This window comes from Perognathus longimembris, chromosome 24 (assembly GCF_023159225.1).
Source record: "Perognathus longimembris pacificus isolate PPM17 chromosome 24, ASM2315922v1, whole genome shotgun sequence".
Lineage (NCBI taxonomy): Eukaryota > Metazoa > Chordata > Mammalia > Rodentia > Heteromyidae > Perognathus > Perognathus longimembris.
This window is the reverse complement of record NC_063184.1, coordinates 31,612,830-31,632,891: the sequence shown is the minus strand read 5'-3', so window position 1 is coordinate 31,632,891 and position 20,062 is coordinate 31,612,830. Positions and strand designations below refer to the sequence as shown.

At 53.2% G+C, this 20,062-nt stretch overlaps 2 protein-coding genes across 2 annotated transcripts in view; both read right to left on the bottom strand.

Moving 5' to 3' along the window:
- Clgn (calmegin) overlaps positions 1 to 5,423 on the bottom strand; it is a 29,180-nt gene extending 23,757 nt beyond the window's left edge. The window contains exon 1 of the mRNA XM_048333495.1: positions 5,309 to 5,423. The gene's annotated coding sequence lies outside the window, so the exon portion shown is untranslated. The remainder of the gene's footprint in view (positions 1 to 5,308) is intronic.
- Positions 5,424 to 7,098: 1,675 nt separating this feature from the next.
- On the bottom strand, positions 7,099 to 19,209 carry Mgat4d (MGAT4 family member D). The gene is made up of 10 exons (XM_048333555.1): positions 19,101 to 19,209; positions 16,022 to 16,197; positions 14,419 to 14,611; positions 13,985 to 14,118; positions 13,729 to 13,775; positions 12,965 to 13,069; positions 12,346 to 12,421; positions 10,388 to 10,502; positions 8,520 to 8,650; positions 7,099 to 7,236 (listed from the first exon to the last, which is right to left on the bottom strand). Exons 1-10 carry the CDS (start codon positions 19,192 to 19,194, stop codon positions 7,111 to 7,113), a joined length of 1,197 nt encoding a protein of 398 aa, XP_048189512.1. The 5' UTR covers positions 19,195 to 19,209; the 3' UTR covers positions 7,099 to 7,110.
- Positions 19,210 to 20,062: the final 853 nt, after the last annotated feature.

Genomic DNA, 20,062 nt, shown 5'->3' with positions numbered 1-20,062 from the left:
ACCACTCCCCCCATCCTGTGTCTACGTGATCATCTACCATTCCTTGAAAACTGTGTTGCTGAAATCACGCAAGATGTCCGCTCCCGGGGATGCCGAGGCCAGCGCCGCCCCCTGCAGGAGCTCATCGCCTACGCAGTCACACGGTCACGCGCACGCCTTCGCTCACGCCCGTTCCACGCACAACGTTCAAGTTTCGTTTCGTGGTGTCAGTAACGCTTCAAACAAGTTGCGGTGGGCGACTGTGAGGGGTCCATCGGCCAAGTCACCCGGATCCAGGCTGCCAGCCGTCCACACTGACCAGAGTCTAACTCCGTGGCTCCTCTCCAGGGCTGCTGGAAGTAAATCCCTGGGATTCTCAGCTTCTTCGGGATGTAGGGGACTGTAGGCTTGGATGGATCACACAATGAGCCTGTGCTCTCCACTCTCCAGAACAAGTGAAGAGAGACAGCGACTGCCAGGGACAGCCTCAGGCAACGTCACGCGTGTGGGCAGACACCGGGCGAGGAGGCGAGACCTTATAACGTGCTTTCTCTGTACCACTGCTGTCTCTCCTTCACTGTTGGTGTGGTGTGAGGAAAGTATTAGTAGCCAGGGCTCTGTGAAGTCAGGGTGCAGTGTAGGTATGTATCCACTTCATGTGACACAAAGCTTGAAGAATGCCAGCCTCTGAAGCAGGGGAGACCACGGAGAGCTGACGGTCCACGCCCTCGTGGGAAATGCTGCAGGCTGGAAACTTGACGAGTTGCTCTTCCTAGAATGATTCTTTTCGGGTTGGGTTCAGATACAAGGGAAGGACTGAGGTCTCCATCAGTCAATCAGACAGCACTGATTCTCTGAGGGGAGGTGGACTTTCTGTTCTGTTTAGACCTTCAGCCATTCACTCTAGTCAGGACAATCTTCTTTCATTCATCTACCATTCAGACACTCAAATCTCACCCTAAAACACCCTCACAAGATACGGCCTTCACCGTAGTTGACCAAATGTCTGGGGATGCATGGCCCAGTCTATCAGCTGAGACATGTAAACTGTCCCCCTGGCCGTCTGCTCCTTAGAAAACCCGAGAACCAGGAACTGTGTTGACTTTTCAGATTTAATTCTTTTCCACTCGAGCTTTATCTTTCTTTCTTTCTTTTTTTTTTTTTTTTTTGGCCAGTCCTGGGCCTTGGACTCAGGGCCTGAGCACTGTCCCTGGCTTCCTTTTGCTCAAGGCTAGCACTCTGCCACTTGAGCCACAGTGCCACTTCTGGCCGTTTTCTGTATATGTGGTGCTGGGGAATCAAACCCAGGGCCTCATGGATACGAGGCAAGCTCTCTTGCCACTAGGCCATATCCCCAGCCCCTTTATCTTTCTTAATACCTACTCTTAACTAACACCACTTACTGTTTTCAAGAGCAGAGGAACGCCCTCCCCTCCAAATGTAACATCCTTGGTAAGCACAGCAGAAAGTGTGCAAGGAAGCCGAAGAACGGGAATACTAGTTGAAACCCAGCTTACAGTAGCACCACAGAGCACTCCAGCAGCCCAGCAAGGGAGAGAGCACTGACGTCCGACCAGCGGTCAGACCGCCAGGCTAGAACTTGAAGAGTAGGTAGGACTGAGCCACGCTGAGTTGACAGACACAACTATCTCTGCACTGGGCTTGAAAACCGTAGCCACGCACTGAAGTGAAAACCAAGCCCTAAGTAGCACCGTGTCAAATGGATCTGTTTACATAAACATTATAATGATGTATTCACTTATTTATTTAGGATTTATGCTATTAGTACATAATTCCCCAAAGTAACATTGAGACAGCTTGCAAAATAGACAAAACATGCAAGCTCATCAAACTGGGAACGCTCTCGCTTGTTATCCCCCAGCTGCAAAGCATGCTGGTACAGGGTAAGTAAGAGCAGGTAAATGCTTAAGAGAATGCAGGGCAGGAGAAAGAACGGTGAAGGGGAGGGAAGCGGGAGGGGTCAAGCCATCAGGGAGAATGGGTGAGCCCTACAACCGGGACATTGAGGGCAAGGGTTTCTAGGCAATTTGGGGAAGCCAGAAATAAAAATGAGTTGACAAAAGGCTTGAAGACCCTGGGGGTGAGGGGTGCTTTTCTAAAATTAACTTCCATAAGTATTCACGGGACGAGTCCTTGCCTGGTGGAAATCTCTTGCTTTTTATCAGAGAGCCCTAGTTCTGTCAGTGTTTCTCACACTGACCGCCGACACTTAATAGTAAATTACTAAAACCTAGAGGGCACAAGTTTCTGCAGGGAAGGAAGATGGTGGTCCAGAAAGCCTGCACTTTTGTGATCTAATTTAAGGCGGAAGAGTTGATCCTATTTTAAACGGAACGTCACATCTATGAAGAAACGACGTCGGAGTTTTGCTCAGAACATGCTTCACTTTCACGGCTGCAATTGTAGTGTTCTTGAGACGATGTGACATAGGAACATCAGATTTAATTTGCCACATCGTGCCAGTAGCAATGGACCGTTCTCACTAACAGGGGACTTGCTGGTTATGTGGCACAGAGAAAGGTCACTCCGAAGGACCGCAGCGCGGATGGGAAGCCGGTAATGCCGGTGCCTCTTCCAAAGCAGCTGGCTGGTTTGAAATGTGGCCAGTTCTGCAAAAACAACGCTGTTCGGAGTAAACAGCACTGGGATTTACTTATTTATTTATTTCCCCATGGCAAATGTTTCCCCTGGGAAATTAAGAGGGGGTTAGCCAATGGACACACAGCTCATCTCTCCTTCAACAAAGAGTTGGGACCGGCAGCCATGTGTCGGGTACTTGCGTTAGACCCGGCAATTACAGTAATTAGCAGTCATTGCAGACATGGTCCCCGTCTCAGAGAGTGTGTGGTCTAGGATGGAAAGGACATAATGAGCAAATAACCCTGGCGTAATAGGTGAACTCGGTTGTGATGGTTGGCAGCTGGGGAGTTGAGATTACATGATGGGGGCGGGGTCAGCGTCTCTGTATTTTCACAGTAAGAGGGGGTGGGCCCATGGGATTGGCTCCCCGAGGCCCCGGCCATGGAGGTGCCCTGGCCTCGGGGAGCTGCAAGAGGAGCAGGGCAAGAAGACTACCCATGGCCACTTGCGGCTTCCATCGTGAGAGTCCCAGTCCTGGGAGGGGTGGAGCCCTGGCCTTCCCATCTGCAGGCCAAGCGAGGCTCAGGGAGGCAAGGAATATGGCCAAGGCTGCATATGGAAGACAGGACTCCAGGCCAGGCACCGCGGCGAGGAAACCAGCTAATCCTCATTAAACGCCATTAGGTTCTGGGACTACAAGACGCAGCACAAGCTTAAATCATCTCTCTGTTCCTTCAGACACATAGTCCCAGGAGCGTGGCTTCAGAACTCAGCCACAAAACCACACGGGAGAAAGCACCCCGAGCCTGGGTGCATCGCACCGAGTCTCTAGCTCTACAGCTTAGAACATGAGTGGCTCAACGCCCCGGCCTGGGCCCCCACCAGGCCTGGGCCCCCACCAGGGCCTGGGCTCTCGTGTGAAGGGACACAGTTGAACGGAGTGATTGATCATTCTTTCCAAGGAAGCACGCTCAAGTGTATCAGGAACTGAAAACAGGCAGGAAAGGCTCATGCCTGACACCGTATCCACGGACCTATCAATGACCTCCATTTGTGTTCAATGATCCTACTAAGCAGTTGGCTCACTGAGACACCGAACGCAGAATACCTTGTCCTGAGAATGGAGACTTAAGTTGCCCGGGAGAGGGCTGTGCGAAGTGACACGGACATTTCAAAGGAAGCAAGACCTTAATCACCGACTGCAGTCTGGCCGGATATAATATGGATGGGTAGATGGGTGGATGGATGGATGGATGGGTGGGTGGATGGATGGATGGACGGGTGGGTGGATGGATGGATGGGTGGATGGGTGGATGGGTGGGTGGATGGGTGGATGAGTGGATGGATGGGTGGATGGATGGATAGATGGATGGATGGATGGATGGGTGGGTGGGTGAGTGGATGGGTGGGTGGATGGGTGGGTGGATGGATGGGTAGATGGATGGGTGGATGGGAACATGGATGGGTGGGTGGGTGAGTGGATGGGTGGGTGGATGGATGGGTAGATGGACGGGTGGATGGGAACATGGATGGGTAGATGGGTGGATGGATAGGTGAATGGATGGATGGATGGATGGATGGATGGATGGATGGATGGGTAGATGGATGGATGGATGGATGGGTGGATGGGTGGGTGGATGGGTGGATGAGTGGATGGGTGGATGTGTGGGTGGGTGGGTGGATGGGTGGATAGATGGGTGGATGGGTGGATGGGTGGGTGGGTGGGTGTATGGGTGGATGGATGGGTGGGTGGGTGGATGGATGGGTAGATGGATGGATGGATGGATGGGTGGATGGATGGGTGAGTGGGTGGATGGATGGATGGGTGGACGGATGGGTGGGTGGGTGAGTGGATGAGTGGGTGGATGGATGGGTAGATGGATGGGTGGATGGGAACATGGATGGGTGGATGGGTGGATGGATGGATGGATGGATGGATGGATGGATGGATGGTGGGTGGGTGAGTGGATGGGTGGATGGATGGGTGGGTGGATGAATGGGTGGGTGGATGGATGGGTGGATGGATGAGTGGGTGGGTGGATGGATGGGTGGGTGGATGGATGAATGGGTGGATGGATGGGTGGGAAGATGGATGGGTGGATGGATGGATGGATGAATGGGTGGGTGGATGGGTGGATGGGTGGGTGGGTGGATGGATATGTCTATCTATACGCATATGCGTGTAGACGTGTAGATGCACATGTGCATAGATGTCGATATCAGAAAGTGCCCGCAGAGACGCGCCCTCTTCTGCATGAGGCTCTGAGGACATTTGCCTTTACATCCCGATCCAACCCTTGCCCCGGTGGGGCTCGCCGGCCCCGGGGTGGGGGTCCCGGCCGCCCCGCCGTCCGGGCGCCCCGGATCTGCTCTGCCTTCCCGGCCCCCGCCGCCCACCCCCGGCCCCGCCGCGCCCCCGAGTGCGCCCCGGGCTCGCGCGTGGAACGGAGCGGAAATGGCAACCGCTGGGTAACGGACGCGGCCCCGCGACCCCCGGGGAGGCCGGGCCGCCCCGAGTTCCCGCGCCCGCCCGGCCGGGACCCGCCCGGGTGGCACCCCGAGAGCCGCCCTGGGGCCCGGCTCCGCACCCCATCCCCATCCCGGACCCACTCCCGCCCGCGCCGGGCCCGCCGGCTCAGCCTTTCGGAGGCAGAAGAAAGGGGCGCAGCCCCCGCGCCCCCACCCCACCCGGGGTCCACCCGGGGGCAGCCGGGCCGGGAGTCCTCACCCCAAGCCCGAGCGCACGGGCTGCGGGCCGGTGTCGTGCGCGCCTGCTTTCGGCGGGTGGCGGCTCCGGCGCTGGGACTGGCGGCCACCCGGTCCCCGCGGCTCCCGGCCCGACCCCGCCCGCCGCCGCCCAGCAGCGGCTGCTAACTGCGCCTGCGCGAGCGCCTAGGGGCCGGGCGGGGCGGGGCGGGGCGGGGCGCTGCCCGGGGCGGGGCATTGTCTGGGGGCGGGGCACGGCCCAGGGGGGCGGGGCATTGTCTGTGGGCGGGGCACGGCTCAGGGGCGGGGCATTGCCTGGGACGGGACGAAGGGGGGCGGGGGCATTGTCTGGGGGCGGGGCACGGCCCAGGGGGGCGGGGCATTGTCTGGGGGCGGGGCACGGCTCAGGGGCGGGGCATTGCCTGGGACGGGGCGAAGGGGGCGGGGTCATTGTCTGTGGGCGTGGCACTATCTGTGGGCGGGGCATTGTCCGGGGAGGGGCGGGGCATTTGTGGGCGGGGCACTTCCCGGGAGCAGGGCATTGGCTGTGAGCGGGGCACTGTCCAGGGTGTGAGGTTCTGTCTGATGGAGGGGCGTGGCCGGGCGGGGCACTGTCCGGGGGGCGGGGCACTGTCTGAGGAGGGGCGTGGCCGGGAGGGGCACCGGGGCGTGGCAGAGCCCCTGGCACGGGGCTGACGGAGCCCCGCCCCGCCCCGCCCCGCAGGCGTCCGCAGTGGAAAGGCTCCTCCCTCCTCATGGCCCGGGTCTCCACGCCGTCCGCCCCCCCCCCGCCGCCCCGCCCCGCCCCGCCCCCCCCCGCCCCGCCCTGCCCTCCCCCCCCCCCCCCCCCCGCGCGGGGGTCCTCCGCATCTCCCAAGGCGCCGCCCGCTCCACACGCAGCGCGGAACACGACCGTGGCACAGCCGTGTGGAAACCGAGTGTCAACAGAGCCGGGAAGGCGGCCTCACTGGCGAGACGGTACTTGCTTTATTGTGACACAGTGACGGGATCGTGGGGACAGGGCGATCGTCCACACGGGAGAGTTTCCTTAACAAAACGACAGCGCGGGAGACACCCCCCCCCCCACTCAGGCGCCTTCAGCCCCCGGGGGTGCGATGTGTCTAATTTAAGCGGTTGGGGGGAACAATGCACGTCGAAATAAACTGAATAAAGGTTTTTCTCGGCAATAGTAAGGAAAACGCACCAAGACAGGTTGAACGCACATAAAACGCAACGAGGAAAGCCCTGGGAGTAGCGGCGGCGATCGGATCACTGTGCAGATACACTGACTTCTAATACTTACCGCTCTATTATTAGGATTGAGTTTAAAAAGAAAAACAGAGCGCATTCTCTTGTCCACTCTTTACATTGCCAAGAAGTCTTCTTCTTGCCATGACATTTTTTTTTTCCCCCCCACAAAGGGTGAAGATGACAATTTGTAAACAAGCTGAAAGACTCAGGAAACTCCTAGTAAAAGTAATCCTGTGGGGGGAAATGAAGCCAGGTCAGTGGATGCACAACTTGTCTGGTTTCTAAGTTATTACGGATTCCACTTTAGATGGTAGGAGGTGTACGCTGACCATCACCATTCACAAAACTCTTGAGTCTTATTCTTTAAATTGCACAGCTAAAAAACGGTAAGGCAAAGAAATTTCTATAAGGCAAATGTTTTGTTTTTGTTTTTTCTTTGACCACAGACTTGGTGCACCCTCCGCCATACATTTCTGTGAGAGAGGAGTGGTCGGGGTGTTGACGCACCCCGCCTTCACGCCTTCTCTAGCCAGGAGCTGACCCATTACCGAGGCCCGACGGGGCACTGCAGTTCTATTTGCCAAGTCTTACTTTGAGAAGTTGTTCTCTTCCAGGGAATGAAGAATATGTCCCCACGTGTTGGAAGAGGGAGGGCTTGTACCGAATAAGGACTTCACGCTGTCGCTGCCTACAGTCGGCCTGGTAAAGAGCACAAGCAGCAATCTTCTGTAAAAGCCCAGAAGGCTCCTTTCTGTTGCATGTACTATATTCGTTTCTGCTGGGTTACTACATTAATATATATATATATATTTCAATTAAACAATAATGCCATTGTTAACTCTTTCTTCCTAGCAGAGAACGGGAGGGGTAAAAGTCAAAGCCTGTATTCTCGTGATTCCTGTCTTAGAAAAACAAGCTCCTTTCCTACCAGCGAATCTTTTCTTTCTTCTGTTCTGAGAACTTACATAAAGTAATGTGGTTTTTCCCCCCTGTCTATCCATTTCAGTAAGGTGACATTATTTCTATCCTCCTCTTCCTGTATTTATTATGTCTGAAATTTCTTCAACAATAAACATATGTGATTATCAACAATAAATATATAAGATTAAAGTAAAGAAGCTATGATATAATTAATGGGGAAGGACTGTGGTAATATTGATAAAAATATAAGCATTTTTTAAAAGGACCTATGTAGCACCATTCTTATTAAAAGCAAACATTTGTGCCTGGTGTGTAGCTCAGTGGTAGCACATGGTTAGGCTGAACATGGCTCTGGGTTCAGCCACCAGCAACATAAAACCAAATCAAAACAAAAACCCATCTGAAATGATATTGTTAGTGGGGTATTCTCTTTCTAGGCTTTGTACAATATAGGGTTAGGTTCCTCGGGTTGCCTGTTTCAACTTGAATGGGTATGGAGAGTTTTTGATTTTTGGTGGTCAGTCTCATTTGCATGGTGAAGTTATGCACCTTAATTGTTTGCAGGGTTCCCTGGTTCTCCTTTAAAGTCCATGTAAGTATAGTGATCCTTGTTTTGTAGATCTAAAGGCCACTTTGATTTTAATATATGAACTTCTATAAATGTCCTTGATTATTGTTTTCATGATCTGTACTTTCTCCATCTACTTCTTTTCATCTATACCTTATACTTGCACCAAGCATAGATGGCAGTACTTGTATTATCTTAGTAAAACCATTCTTAGCATCTCTTAATTGAGTATATGTTGACCATTTATGTTTAAGTAAGTGTGGAGGGTTTAGAATCCCATTCATTCTTTTGTTGCTCCATATTTTTTAAATAATCATGTTTATAAGTTTCTCTACATTTTCTCCTCTCATCCTTGAAGTAATATAGGGAAATCTCAGTTTAACATTTTGATGCTCTCATCAGATTCTGTTTGCTAAGAAAATGTAGGTAAGAACGTTAGGAAGACAGAATGTTCTCCAAATAGTTCATAGGTATTAAGTAATGAAATACTCACAAAAGTTTCCATGCTTTCACACATTTTGACCAAAAGTAGGTAACCCAGGAGCATATCTATGGGCTTATCTTGGTAGAACATTAAGAAAAAATGCACAAGGCTGGGTAGGTCCGCAGATCGGAACAGTTTTCCTGTGGAGAAAAGTAAATGAGATGCAACTAGTTTATACATAGCAGTCCCTTCCGTCAGCATGACGATGACAGAAATGACTTAAAACGACATCCAACTCCTCCGAAGTAAATTTTACAGAATTAGTGACGTTGGAAGACAATCAAGCGAAGCCTTACTGACTGCTTAAGTAGTGATGAGAGAGAGAACGTGTCAGCAAGCTGAGGTCAGCCACAGCTTCCGGGGAAGTCATTCCCGACTTCACCCCCCAACTGGGGGTAAGGAATGGAGGGACGGGAGAGAGAGGGAAGGGGACTGGATCCCAGCCACCACGCCGCATTACCTGCACGCTGTGGTCTTCTTCCCTAACCACCTCATCACTTCTGGCACTTCATGCTCATTACAAACGTGCTAGAGTGAAGGAAGGGACGGGCAGGGGAGGGATGGGCGAGAACACAGTGACCAACGTACACCGCATTCACAAACTGCTTTGTTATACGGCATCTCCTTTGTACAGTTACTTGAATGAGAAAATTTAGAAAAGGTTCGGTTTCAATATCAGAGCATTCCTTTGTCAGAATTTGATTTTATATGAATGATTCTTTCAAGTCCTTTATTCGTTGTTATCATGAAGTAGGTGTATGAAGGGGTTTCATTCCACACACCAGTTTACCAGTACCATGCCTCACCCTCTGGTCTGGCCACGCCCACCCACCCAGATTGCCTCAGTCTCCTTCCTAATCATGATTCTTTTTTTTTTTTTTTTTTTTTTTTTTTTTTTTTTTTGCCAGTCCTAGGGCTTGGACTCAGGGCCTGAGCGCTGTCCCTGGCTTCTTCTTGCTCAAGGCTAGCACTCTGCCACTTGAGCCACAGCGCCACTTCTGGCCATTTTCTATGTAGGTGGTGCTGGGGAATCGAACCCCGGGGCTTCATGTATACGAGGCGAGCGCTCTTGCCACTAGGCCATATCCCCAGCCCCTAATCATGATTCTTAATGATTCCCTACGTTTAAAAAATATGATTCCATTGGGTCTGATGGCTGTTTTTTAAAATGCTGAATCCTTCGTTTTAAAATGAAATAAGCGGGAAAATAGTGAGCCACAGAGTCGCTTTCCATAAGTGATGCAGAACGCTTGTGAGCCCTGAACACAGGTGAGCGCTGTGGGTCGCCGAGCCCCCCCCCCCCCCCCCCCGCTCCTCCGTCAGAATCCGGGCCGAGCTGGGTCTCAGCTGGCCCCGCGCGGTCAGCCCGCGCGCGTCACGGCAATCACTCACGGGAATGCAACGTTTCATTGGTTTCCTCACCGGCTGTCATTTCAAATTTTTTGTTTTAAATTTGTGTTGTTCCTTTTGCCAGGCTGGGGCTTGAACTGGAGATTGTTTTGCTCAAGGCTAGCAGCTCTACCACTTGAACCACAGCGCCACTTCTGGCTTTTTTTTTTTTTTTAGTAGTTTATTGGAGATAAGAGTCTCACAGATTGTCCTGCCCAGGCTGGCTTCTAACCATGATCCTCAGGTCTCAGCCTCCTGAGTAGCTAGGATTACAGGGGTGAGACACTGGCAGCTGGCCCTCTCTCTCTCTCTCTCTCTCTCTCTCTCTCTCCCCCCTTCCTTTCCTCCCTCCCTCCTCCCTTCCTTCTCTTTCTCTTTCTCTTTTTTTCTTATTTCTTTCTTTTTGGTAACTAATAAGCAACTGTTATTGTAAACTGCGGTTATATATTAAAAAAACTTGATCCAAACAAGACAGGTCTATTGCTTACCTATAAATCCAAGCTCTGTAAACTCAATGAAAAACCAATTATCTGGAGCAATATTATGCACATAATTTGCCATTTCTTTAAAGAACATCCTTTTAGCTATGATATCATCTTCTAGCTGAAAAAAAATCCGAACAAACAACAAAAAAGGAATTAGTACTTTAATACTTCTGTTGAGTCCATCATTATTAGCTTGTAGGTAGAAAATACTTAAAGTAGGATACACCGAAAGAAGGTTGTAATGAGGAAATTGATTTTAGTGTAATTCCCTGAAGACATTTGCAGTCAGACAAATTTCATGTTCTGGCTCTGAGACTAGCCAGATCAGAGTATCTTTTTCCTAAATGCTAACCTTCAACATTCAAGTTAAGTCCTCTGTTTGACTGCATTTTCATCTTCACAGATACCCTGGTTCTAGTCCATCTGGGAAATGACAACAAAACCCTACAGACTAGCTTATAAACAATGACCACTCGGACTGGGAATGCGGCTTCGTGGTAGAGCGCTTGCCTGGCATGCGTGAAGCCCGGGGTTCGATTCCTCAGCACCACAGACACAGAAAAGGCCGGAAGTGGCGGCGCTGTGGCTCAAGTGGTAGAGTGCTAGCCTTGAGCACAGAGAGGCTCGGGGACAGAGCCCAGGTCCTGAGTTCAAGCCCAAGGACAGGCGAAAACAAACCAAAACTAAAACAATAACCCTTCATTTCTCATGGCTCTCGCGTCGAAGTGCAAGATCCACGCGTGCACACGTCCCACAGATCTGGCAGGGGGCGGAACGCCGGTCTCCGGGGCACTGACTCCTGCATGCCCTCAGGGGGAGAAAGGGGCTGGCCAGACGTCTGCACTTCTTTGATGCGTGCACGGATCCCAATGGTTAAGGTCCTGACCTGAACACCTTGCCACTTCCGAAGGCCCTGATGCTGGGGTTGGGATTTCAACAGAGGAATCTGGGGCGGAGACACCACATCCCGCGCAAGGCGGAGCTGCACTGGGCCTCCTGCCTGAGGGTGCAAGCCGCAGCTGCTGGGGCCCACCACGTGCCTCTTGGCTGTGAAATGGCAGTCCACCGCACAGGGCTGGCTGCCACCAGTCACGGGGGGAGGCGGAGAAGGAACCAGGGACTTTCAATGTCATGGGTTGTCGTGTGTCGAGTAGTCAGATGAATCAGATGTGACTTGCGGTCCCAAATCGCCACGGGAGCACCGGACAAGTGGCTGAGCGGTGACAATGACGGGCGACAGGGTGATCTTTACAGCTACAGTCAGGCACGGTGGCACGACGCCGCTCACCACGCGTGAGACCGTGCGGGTCAATGCCAGGCACGCGCAGTGGTGAATGACCCGACCCCATCACTGCTTCTGAGACAGGCATGGCAGTGCAGGCCTGTAATCCCAGCACCGACAAGGCTGAGACAGGAGGGGCCACGCGCTCAGCCCGGGCCCCACAAGGAGACTCTGTCATGAACAGACTTCGTCTAGCAAACCAGTTGGCAGAAAAATGTATGCGCTGAAATTTCTACTTCATCACACGTTAGTGTGCATAAGGTGCCTGTAATTTTTTCCATTCCATTCCAGTAAACCCCATGGAAGATGATGGTGAGTTCAGTTTTAAGCTTCCCTGTGTTATTCTCATACAGTGAGCATTTCCTTTTCTTTTTTTTTTGCCAGTCCTGGGGCTTGAACTCAGGGCCTGAGCACCGTCCCTGGCTTCTTTTTGCTCAAGGCCAGCACTCTGCCACTTGAGCCACAGAGCCCCTTCTGGCCGTTTTCTATCTATGTGGTGCTGGGGAATCGAACCCAGGGCCTCATGTATAGGAGGCAAGCACTCTTGCCACTAGGCCCAGCATTTCCTATTTTTGAGGTACAAAGTAAGGCAGGACCACAAGGAGGAAGGGAGAGTTACGGGAGAGGGAGAAAGGATGCCGAGTTTCACTAAAAATAGCAATATACGGCGAGTTTTCACCTGCAGGTAATACGTGGCTTTGGGCTGGGCATACAGCATCAAAATACAAAAATCCAAGACTTGTTTCATGTACAACCTAAAGACGAACAACAAAGTGGGTCACCGTTTTCATTATTATTGAATCGGTAAGCCCCCCTTTAAAAATGAACGTGTAGAGTTAACTGATGAAGTACTCGGTGCCTGCAGGTTGATGCTGGGTGCTGGTGGCTTACTGGATTCCTCCCTTACTTAGGAGGCTGGGATCCCAGGACTCGGGCCCAGTCCCCTGGGGTAAATATCCCCTGGGGACTGACCTCAGGCCACCGTCTCGCCTTCCCTGGCCGTGGGTGGGCACACAGTGCCAGGGTTTGCAGCCAGCTCACCTGGCTCAGCATTCCGTGTCTGTCTGTCTGTCTGTCTCTCTCTCTCTCTCTCTCTCTCTCGCCTTCCCCCCTCCCCTCTCTCCCTCCTTTCCCCCTCCTCTCTCCATCCAGCCCCTCTCCTCCCTCTACCTTTCGCTCACCGGCTGGCGCTGTCCCCGCCGAGCCACGCCTGCAAACCCCCGGCCCCCCCCACCCACCCCCCTGGCACAGGAGGGGGTGGGCTGCAGTCCAGTTCCTCCCCCCTCCCTCCCCCCTACCTCTTCAACTGTGTTGCTGTGTCACCGCTGAGGATCAGCTCCGGGTAGAAGAAGGCAGGGACGGTAATGACCTCTATGCCTCCCGTCTGCACGTGCCAGCGGAATCTGAACACACACACACACACACACGGGCACACGGCCACCCGACGGTGAGCTCGTGGAAACAGCGCGGGCTGGCATAACGTGACACAGGCCCACGTGGCATTGGGCTTGCAGTGACTTCACGCGTGGGTGCGTGATGCCCAAGGGCGGACTTTTTAATCAAGACAGGCGTGTCAACCCTTACACTATATACACTGGAAAGTGAATTTCCTCTAGTTTGCACAGTCTGTAGCAGTATCTCAACGAGGACACCACCGGAACACACCGGCTACGTCTCACAAAAGTTGTCCTGTTTTCCAAAGGGCCGGGCATGGAACCCCAGACCCGTCCGTGCGCGTGCCGGGCAAGCAACCGAACAGAGCCACGACCCCGACCAGCCCTGGCACAGAAATGCCGCACGCACGCGCACACACGCACACGCACGCACGCACGCACACGCACACACGCACACACACGCACACACACACGCACACACACGCACGGGGGTTTCGGCCACTAGGAAGCATCCGAATTTTGGCGTCTTCTGGAAAACGGGTTGAGCAAGAGATAATCTTTTTTTTTATAAGCTCGTCCCGCAGAGACCCGCGCGTTCCCTAAGCAGCTGGAGGAGGGGGCAGCGCCACAGGGCAAGGTCACGCGAGGACAAGGGAGGCGCGACTTACTTCTTCTTAATCATTGTCACCACGGAGTGTAAATAATCTTCGTTATTCTGAAAAGAAGGAACAGGTCAGGGTCAGGCCGTGGAGGGGGCGGGCAGGGGCAGGGCGTGGAGGGGGGCAGGGGCAGGGGCAGGGGGAGGGCGTGAGGGGGGCAGGGGCAGGCCGTGGAGGGGGCGGGCAGGGGGAGGGCGTGGAGGGCGGGCAGGGTCAGGCCGTGGAGGGTCCCCCGTCCCCCCGCACCCCCCCCCCCCGCACGTACGTCGGCCACGGCGACGATGAGCAGGGCGTCGCGGGCCTCGGCGGGCGTCATGCGGGCCAGCAGGTAGGTCAGCGTGTGCGCCAGGTAGCTGTGGTTTCCGCGGCTGACGGTGGGCACGCCCAGCGCGAACGACACTGCGGGGCGGGGGGGGGGGCTGCGGACGCGGGCGGGGAGGGGGCCCGCACCCCGCACACGGCGCCCCGCCGCCCCGCAGCCCCGCGCCCCGCCGCCCTGCACCCGGCGCCCCGCCGCCCCGCACCCCGCACCCGGTGTCCCGCCGCCCCGCCGCCCCGCGCCCCGCACCCCGCGCCCCGCCGCCCCGCACCCAGCACCCCGGCGCCCCGCAGCATCAGGAATAAAACTCAGTGGCTCATCCTTTGGCGTCGAATCCACCCCCGAAGCCGCGCGTGCACTCAGACCCGGAACGCCCCTACCTCCTCGTCTCCCTTTGCCAAGGACGACGTTGGGGTACAGCCTCCCGAGCCTCCGCAGGTGAGGGAGGAAAGTCTTCATGTCCTCGAATCTGTCCGCCGCGGCGGGGCCGTCGTCGCGGAGCGGGTCCCCTTCCCCCGCGGCCGAGCTTCTCTCTGGCACAATTTTTAAAATGAAGTTTGAGGCATGGACGTGCTATTCGAGGGAAATGTGCCCTTCAATGAGCAAATATGGTCCGTGAAAAGGAGCCTCATTGCGCTATGTCCCCGCTTGGCAGACAATGGGAAACGGGAGTTGTCATGACTCTAGACCTATGAAATGCCACCATCAATAATAGTGTGCCCCAGCCATTAAGGCCGTGTTCGACGGAAGCCTGGAGCTATGATCTGTCCCCGAGGCCCGGAAGACACGCTATTCCAGAGGAGCAAGTCCAGCTCCTCCGGGGCTCTGAGCAATATCAGTTAAGACATCTTCTCTCTTCATAAACTGGCTTTGCAGCACCTTAAAGTGTAATGGCTCTATTGGTGCCATTCATGACCTTCTAAGAAAAAAAAAAACCACAACACTTGGAGGGCTCGCACCACCCAGTTTAAATGTACGCCATGTAGTACAGCGTGGCGTTGCACAAAAATCACCCCACGGGCTAATAACGCATCAGACCGTAGAAAGCAAAAGTAGATCTTCACCCCGTCCGGAGGAATCTGATTTTTGATAAAGGAACGAAAGTAATCAGTGCCCCCCCCACCCCCAAAGCACAGACATACTGTAAAACGTAAGACCAAGGCAGCTTGAAAACAAAGTCTTTATAATCCTGAGCTCTGGTCTTAGATATCATAATTCATTAGAACATATAAAAGTTGATAAGGTGAGCTACATCCAAAGTTACAAATATTTGCTCTCTGAAGAAAGTGGAAGGATGAATCAGAAATAGTTTGAAATATTTGCTCTCTGAAGAAAGTGGAAGGATGAATCAGAAATAGTTTGAAACCGTGGATCCATCCGTACATACAGGATAATATACCGAACTCTTGAAACTCAGTAAGAAAACAGACAGACACATTAATATGTCCAGTGCCACTCGTTACTCATTAGGGAAATATGGCTTAACACTGAGATACTGTGTCATCAGACTGGCTGAAAGAAACAAGCGTGAACACAGTTGAAAGCGGCGGGCAGGGTCTATAAGGTGAAACCTGCCCCCATCCTGGCGACTTCAACTCCCCTTTAAACAATGAAAAGGCCTCTTCCTACACGTGAACACGCCAGAAAAATTTCCTTGTGAACTGCGCAGAGGATCATTTACGGACCCAGTGGGGGCGTGCTAGCGGGAGAAGGGGAAGTCAGAGGCAACGCCAGGTCTTGAGCTGCAGTTGCTGGATGGACTGTGAGAAGGGAATGCGGTTCAGAAATACTCAGGAAGACCCCTGTCGGGGCAGACATGCGAGGGTGGTGTCTGCGCTCCTGAGTGTGCATGTTTCCTCCTAAAAGCACCAGCGCGGGCCAGCTTACATTCATTGATCGGGAATGCCCTAAGAGCAGAAGCCGTCGGATCTCGAGGACCAGAAATAAAGCACGCTTAAAGGAAACAAATCACCACGCGCACACGCGAAGGCAGCGCAAACCTGCGGCTCCTGACATGTCCTCTCCCAGCGTCGGTCCACGCTGCATGTGACTCAGGGCTTGCAGGAGATCCTTGCGGTTGTTTTCACTTGAGTTTTTTAAACGCATTAGGCTTTCCTTAAATTCCAAAACATGGTTCCTGCAGTTAATCAATTGACTGCCTGCAGGAAAAAAATATATATATGCTTATTCACCTAGTGATTGTTATCACATACTTTTCTGTAATAAAAACATAACCTGCTTCACTATATAGTATGTATAGTACTATATATGAGGATTGCGTATATGAATATATGGTGTGTGTGTGTATTATGGCACATATGTATATATGCAGGAGATTAGAAAGAAATGTGTTAAGATAGTAATATATAGGAGGTGGGGTTATCAATGATTTTTTACTTCAGTACTTTGGCTCTTCTATGTTCTTCCATTTTCCATATTCTGAGCTGGGTACTCACACAATCCCAGCTATTCAGAAGGCTGAGATCTGAGGATTGTGGTTCGAAGCCACACCGGGCAGGAAAGTCCATGAGACTCTTATTTCCATTTAGTGAGGTAAAAGCCCTCAGCAGAAATGTAGCTCAAATAGTAGAGCACCGGCCCTGCGTGAAAAGGGCAAACAGGAGTGGAAGGCCCTGGGTTCAGGCCTCCGTACTGGCACAGATAATCGGCCAACCATCCTATTAGTAGTCTATCTTTATCCTTAGTTAATATCACCGATTACTACCCGATTTGTTTTGTGGCAAAAATTGGATAATGTTGCTGCTCATCTCAAAACCCTCCAGGGACTTTCCCCTTTCACCAGTGTCTGTCTCGAGTGCTCTAGGGTGTAAACGGGAGGTAAGCAAGAACTTCACATTGTAAACGGCGGGCTCCCCCACGTTTGCCACGGTGCCCGGCCGGTGCCCGGCCAGCTCCGGCTCTTCCACGGCAGGTGCTGAATGAAGGCAGTGTTTGGCTTTGCCAAGGGCCAGAACTGATTTTAGTTCCTCCATCTGAAGCGTGCTTCAGCCGGAAGAACTGGAACTAGCCATGGTATCCCAGCCTGTTCCCCCCGGTGGAAACTCGGGATGCAGACAAACCTGGGTGAGCGGGGAGCGGGGCCAGGAAAGCCCCCCCCCCCCGCCCCTGACCAGGGTTTCCTGGGCGATATTCTCCTTGCAACACGGCTCGTGTGCTTGGAGTTGATATGTCACGGGTGACGCAACCCAAACTGCATTCCCACTGTGCAGGGCAGGCCCCCGAAGGATCAATTTAGGCACAGCGTGCAAACTAAGAGTTGTCTCCAGAGGAAGCAATAGTTACAGAAACAGACCCACAGAAGCATTGAGAGACACCATTTCTAATCTTAGATCCTCTTTCAAACTGTATCTTTTTTTTTTTAATTTAAGTAGTTGTACCAAGGGGTAACCATTCAACAAACCAGTTTGGCAGTGCAATGCATCTTGATCGCCCCCTCCATCCTCCCCCATCCTTCCCGACCCCATTCCCCCCCCCTCCCCTTTCCTGGTTTCCCTCTCATTTGTCAGCTCTGCTTCCTATGCACGGCTCTGTGATCGGTTAAATATTTAACATGTCTTGCATACACGTCCATTCAGGATTGAGGGAGGGCAACGTGTTTTCAAGCCATTTTGCTAAGGTTTGAGATAAGTCATCCTTAGAAGCCTTGAGTCAACTGAGCATCTTTGCAGTACTGGTCTGAACTGCCCGGTGCCCGCATCCAATGCGATCTCCTCCAAGAGATTATCTGAGAAGGGGAAGGAGGCACCGCGAAGAAGGAACCGGCAGATGGGGCCATTCTTTCTGCCCCCCTCTCCCCCGCCCCTGTGCCATGTTAGAGGAAGCAGAGTGGATAAAGTCAGGCTCTACTATAATTCACTGAGCAGCAGGCTGCAGGGGGTATAGGGAAAAGGCCTGGATTGACACAACTCATTGTAATTGTTACAATGAATTTAGCCCCAAACTGCAACCGGGAGGTGGGTGAATGGTTAAGACAGGTGGAGGGGAGGCTAGGTGCACACTCGTGGAGGAAGCAAGGCTCTATGGTAACACGAACCAGCACTGAGGGCTAGAGATACGACTCAGCGGTAGTGTCCAAAGAGTACACATGAGGCCCTGAGTTCAAAACTCCAGTATGGGAAAAGGAGGAAGAGGGAGAGGACAGAGTCTCCTGATCAACATATCCCAGAGTTCCCTTGGGGCCCTGGCAGGCGCTGGGGATGTTCTTGAAAATATTCACCCACCTGGACATGCAAGTGGATGAGAACACAAAAGCTGGCCTTGCTCCCCTGGTTAGGACATACACCCAGTCAACCCTGACTAGCAAGTGGAATTACTGAGATGTATGACACACGGGCGTTTCTGAAGGAACTGGATATCCAAGCTCTCAAAAGTGTGCATAATATATATATGTATATGTATATATGTATACATATATATATATATATACATACATATTCCCAAAGCTGTATGTGTACGTCAGAGTCTCAGGGACTTTCTGGCCCTGGGCTGCCTTTGAACCCTGATCCTCAGATCTCAGCCTCCAGATAGAGCTAGGATTACAGGTGTGAGCCACTGTCACTCATCAGCGAGTATTTGTTTTTCTTCCTACACGGTTTCTGCCAACATTGCTGGGCCGTTACCAAGGCCTTATTCGCCTCATCTTCCGTGCGTTTCCCCCATCATCAGGTTGGGTGCTTACGTCCAATCAGAACATGTTTCCATTTCATTTGGAACATTTTAGGGAAGGATGGATAGTTAGGTGTTATTTTATTATTAGGTTAGACCACAGACTTCAACAGGAGTCCGGAGGCGATGGGGGGGTGGGGGGAGCCCACACCCCGGAATGGGCCCCAGAGAGGGACCGGGAGGCCCGGTGCCGGTTCCAGCGCGCGCGCCCAAGGACACCGGTGGCGCCCGTTCCCCCCTAACCGCCGGCGGGCGCCCGGGGGCGCGGGGGGGGGGTCCGGAGAGCCTTGGGTGGGAGGCGGGCCCCCCGCCAGGCCCCACCGGTCCCCCCACAGCCCCGGGGGCCTGGAATGGGGGGGGGGGAGGCACGGCTTACTGGTCTGCCTCATCCTGGAGATGCAGAAGCAGGAGAAGCTGAACAGCATGAAGGCCGCCAGGGCCACCAGCAGGTTCGCCTGCTTGGTCCTCATGTCGCTCTTCCCACGGCGGGGAGGAGCCAGCTGGGCGGTGGGGACGGGTCCCCCGGCGTGGGTTCGAGGGGGCAGCGCGTGCGCCCTCCCCACGGGACACCCCCGGTCTCCCGCAGGCTCCCCGCACGTCTGATGATGATAAACCCCTTGCTGGAGGCGGGGGGCGTTGAGGACACGGGGATTCCGTTCTGGAGGAGGAAGATGGGCAACGGGTCTCGCGCGCATCACCGGGGCCAGTGAGATGCTGTCCAGGGAACGCGGACTTTGTCCACCCACGTTTTTCAATACGTCTCATTGCATTTCTGGTTTCGCTTCCACTCGGTTATCACTGGTTTTAATCGTCTGGGATCTACAGGCAACATTCCCATGGGTTCACTGGCTCTTAGCCTTCTGTGCCCAGATTGTCCCCAAGGCCATCTTTAAATGGCCACCTCTTCTTGGCTAGTGGTCAAGAGCCTCTCACCAGGCTAGTGGTTTGGGCGAGGCTGGGGTGGAATGGGTGGTTATTCCTCATTACTGCTTGGCTGGCACCGCGGGCTACTTGGGAGGGAATGGCAGGCCCTTGGCTGGCATTTCATTCACTGTTTTAGAAACCACTGGGTTCTCCCTCTCTCTTTCTGAAGGTACAGAGAGCCTGTTTATTTGAAAGCCGTGAAAGGAAAGTCGCGAGGCCCTACATTTGGAGAGGGTCCCCAAAGAGGAGTTTGATATTCTTATTGATATTCTTATTTGTTTGATATTCTTATTGATATTCTTTGATATTCCTTGATATTGCTTGATATTCTTATTGCAGGCATCAACGCGTCCCCCACCCAAGACCTCTGGAAACCCTGGTGGGGTTTTGCAGTCCCATCCCCACCCCTGGGGG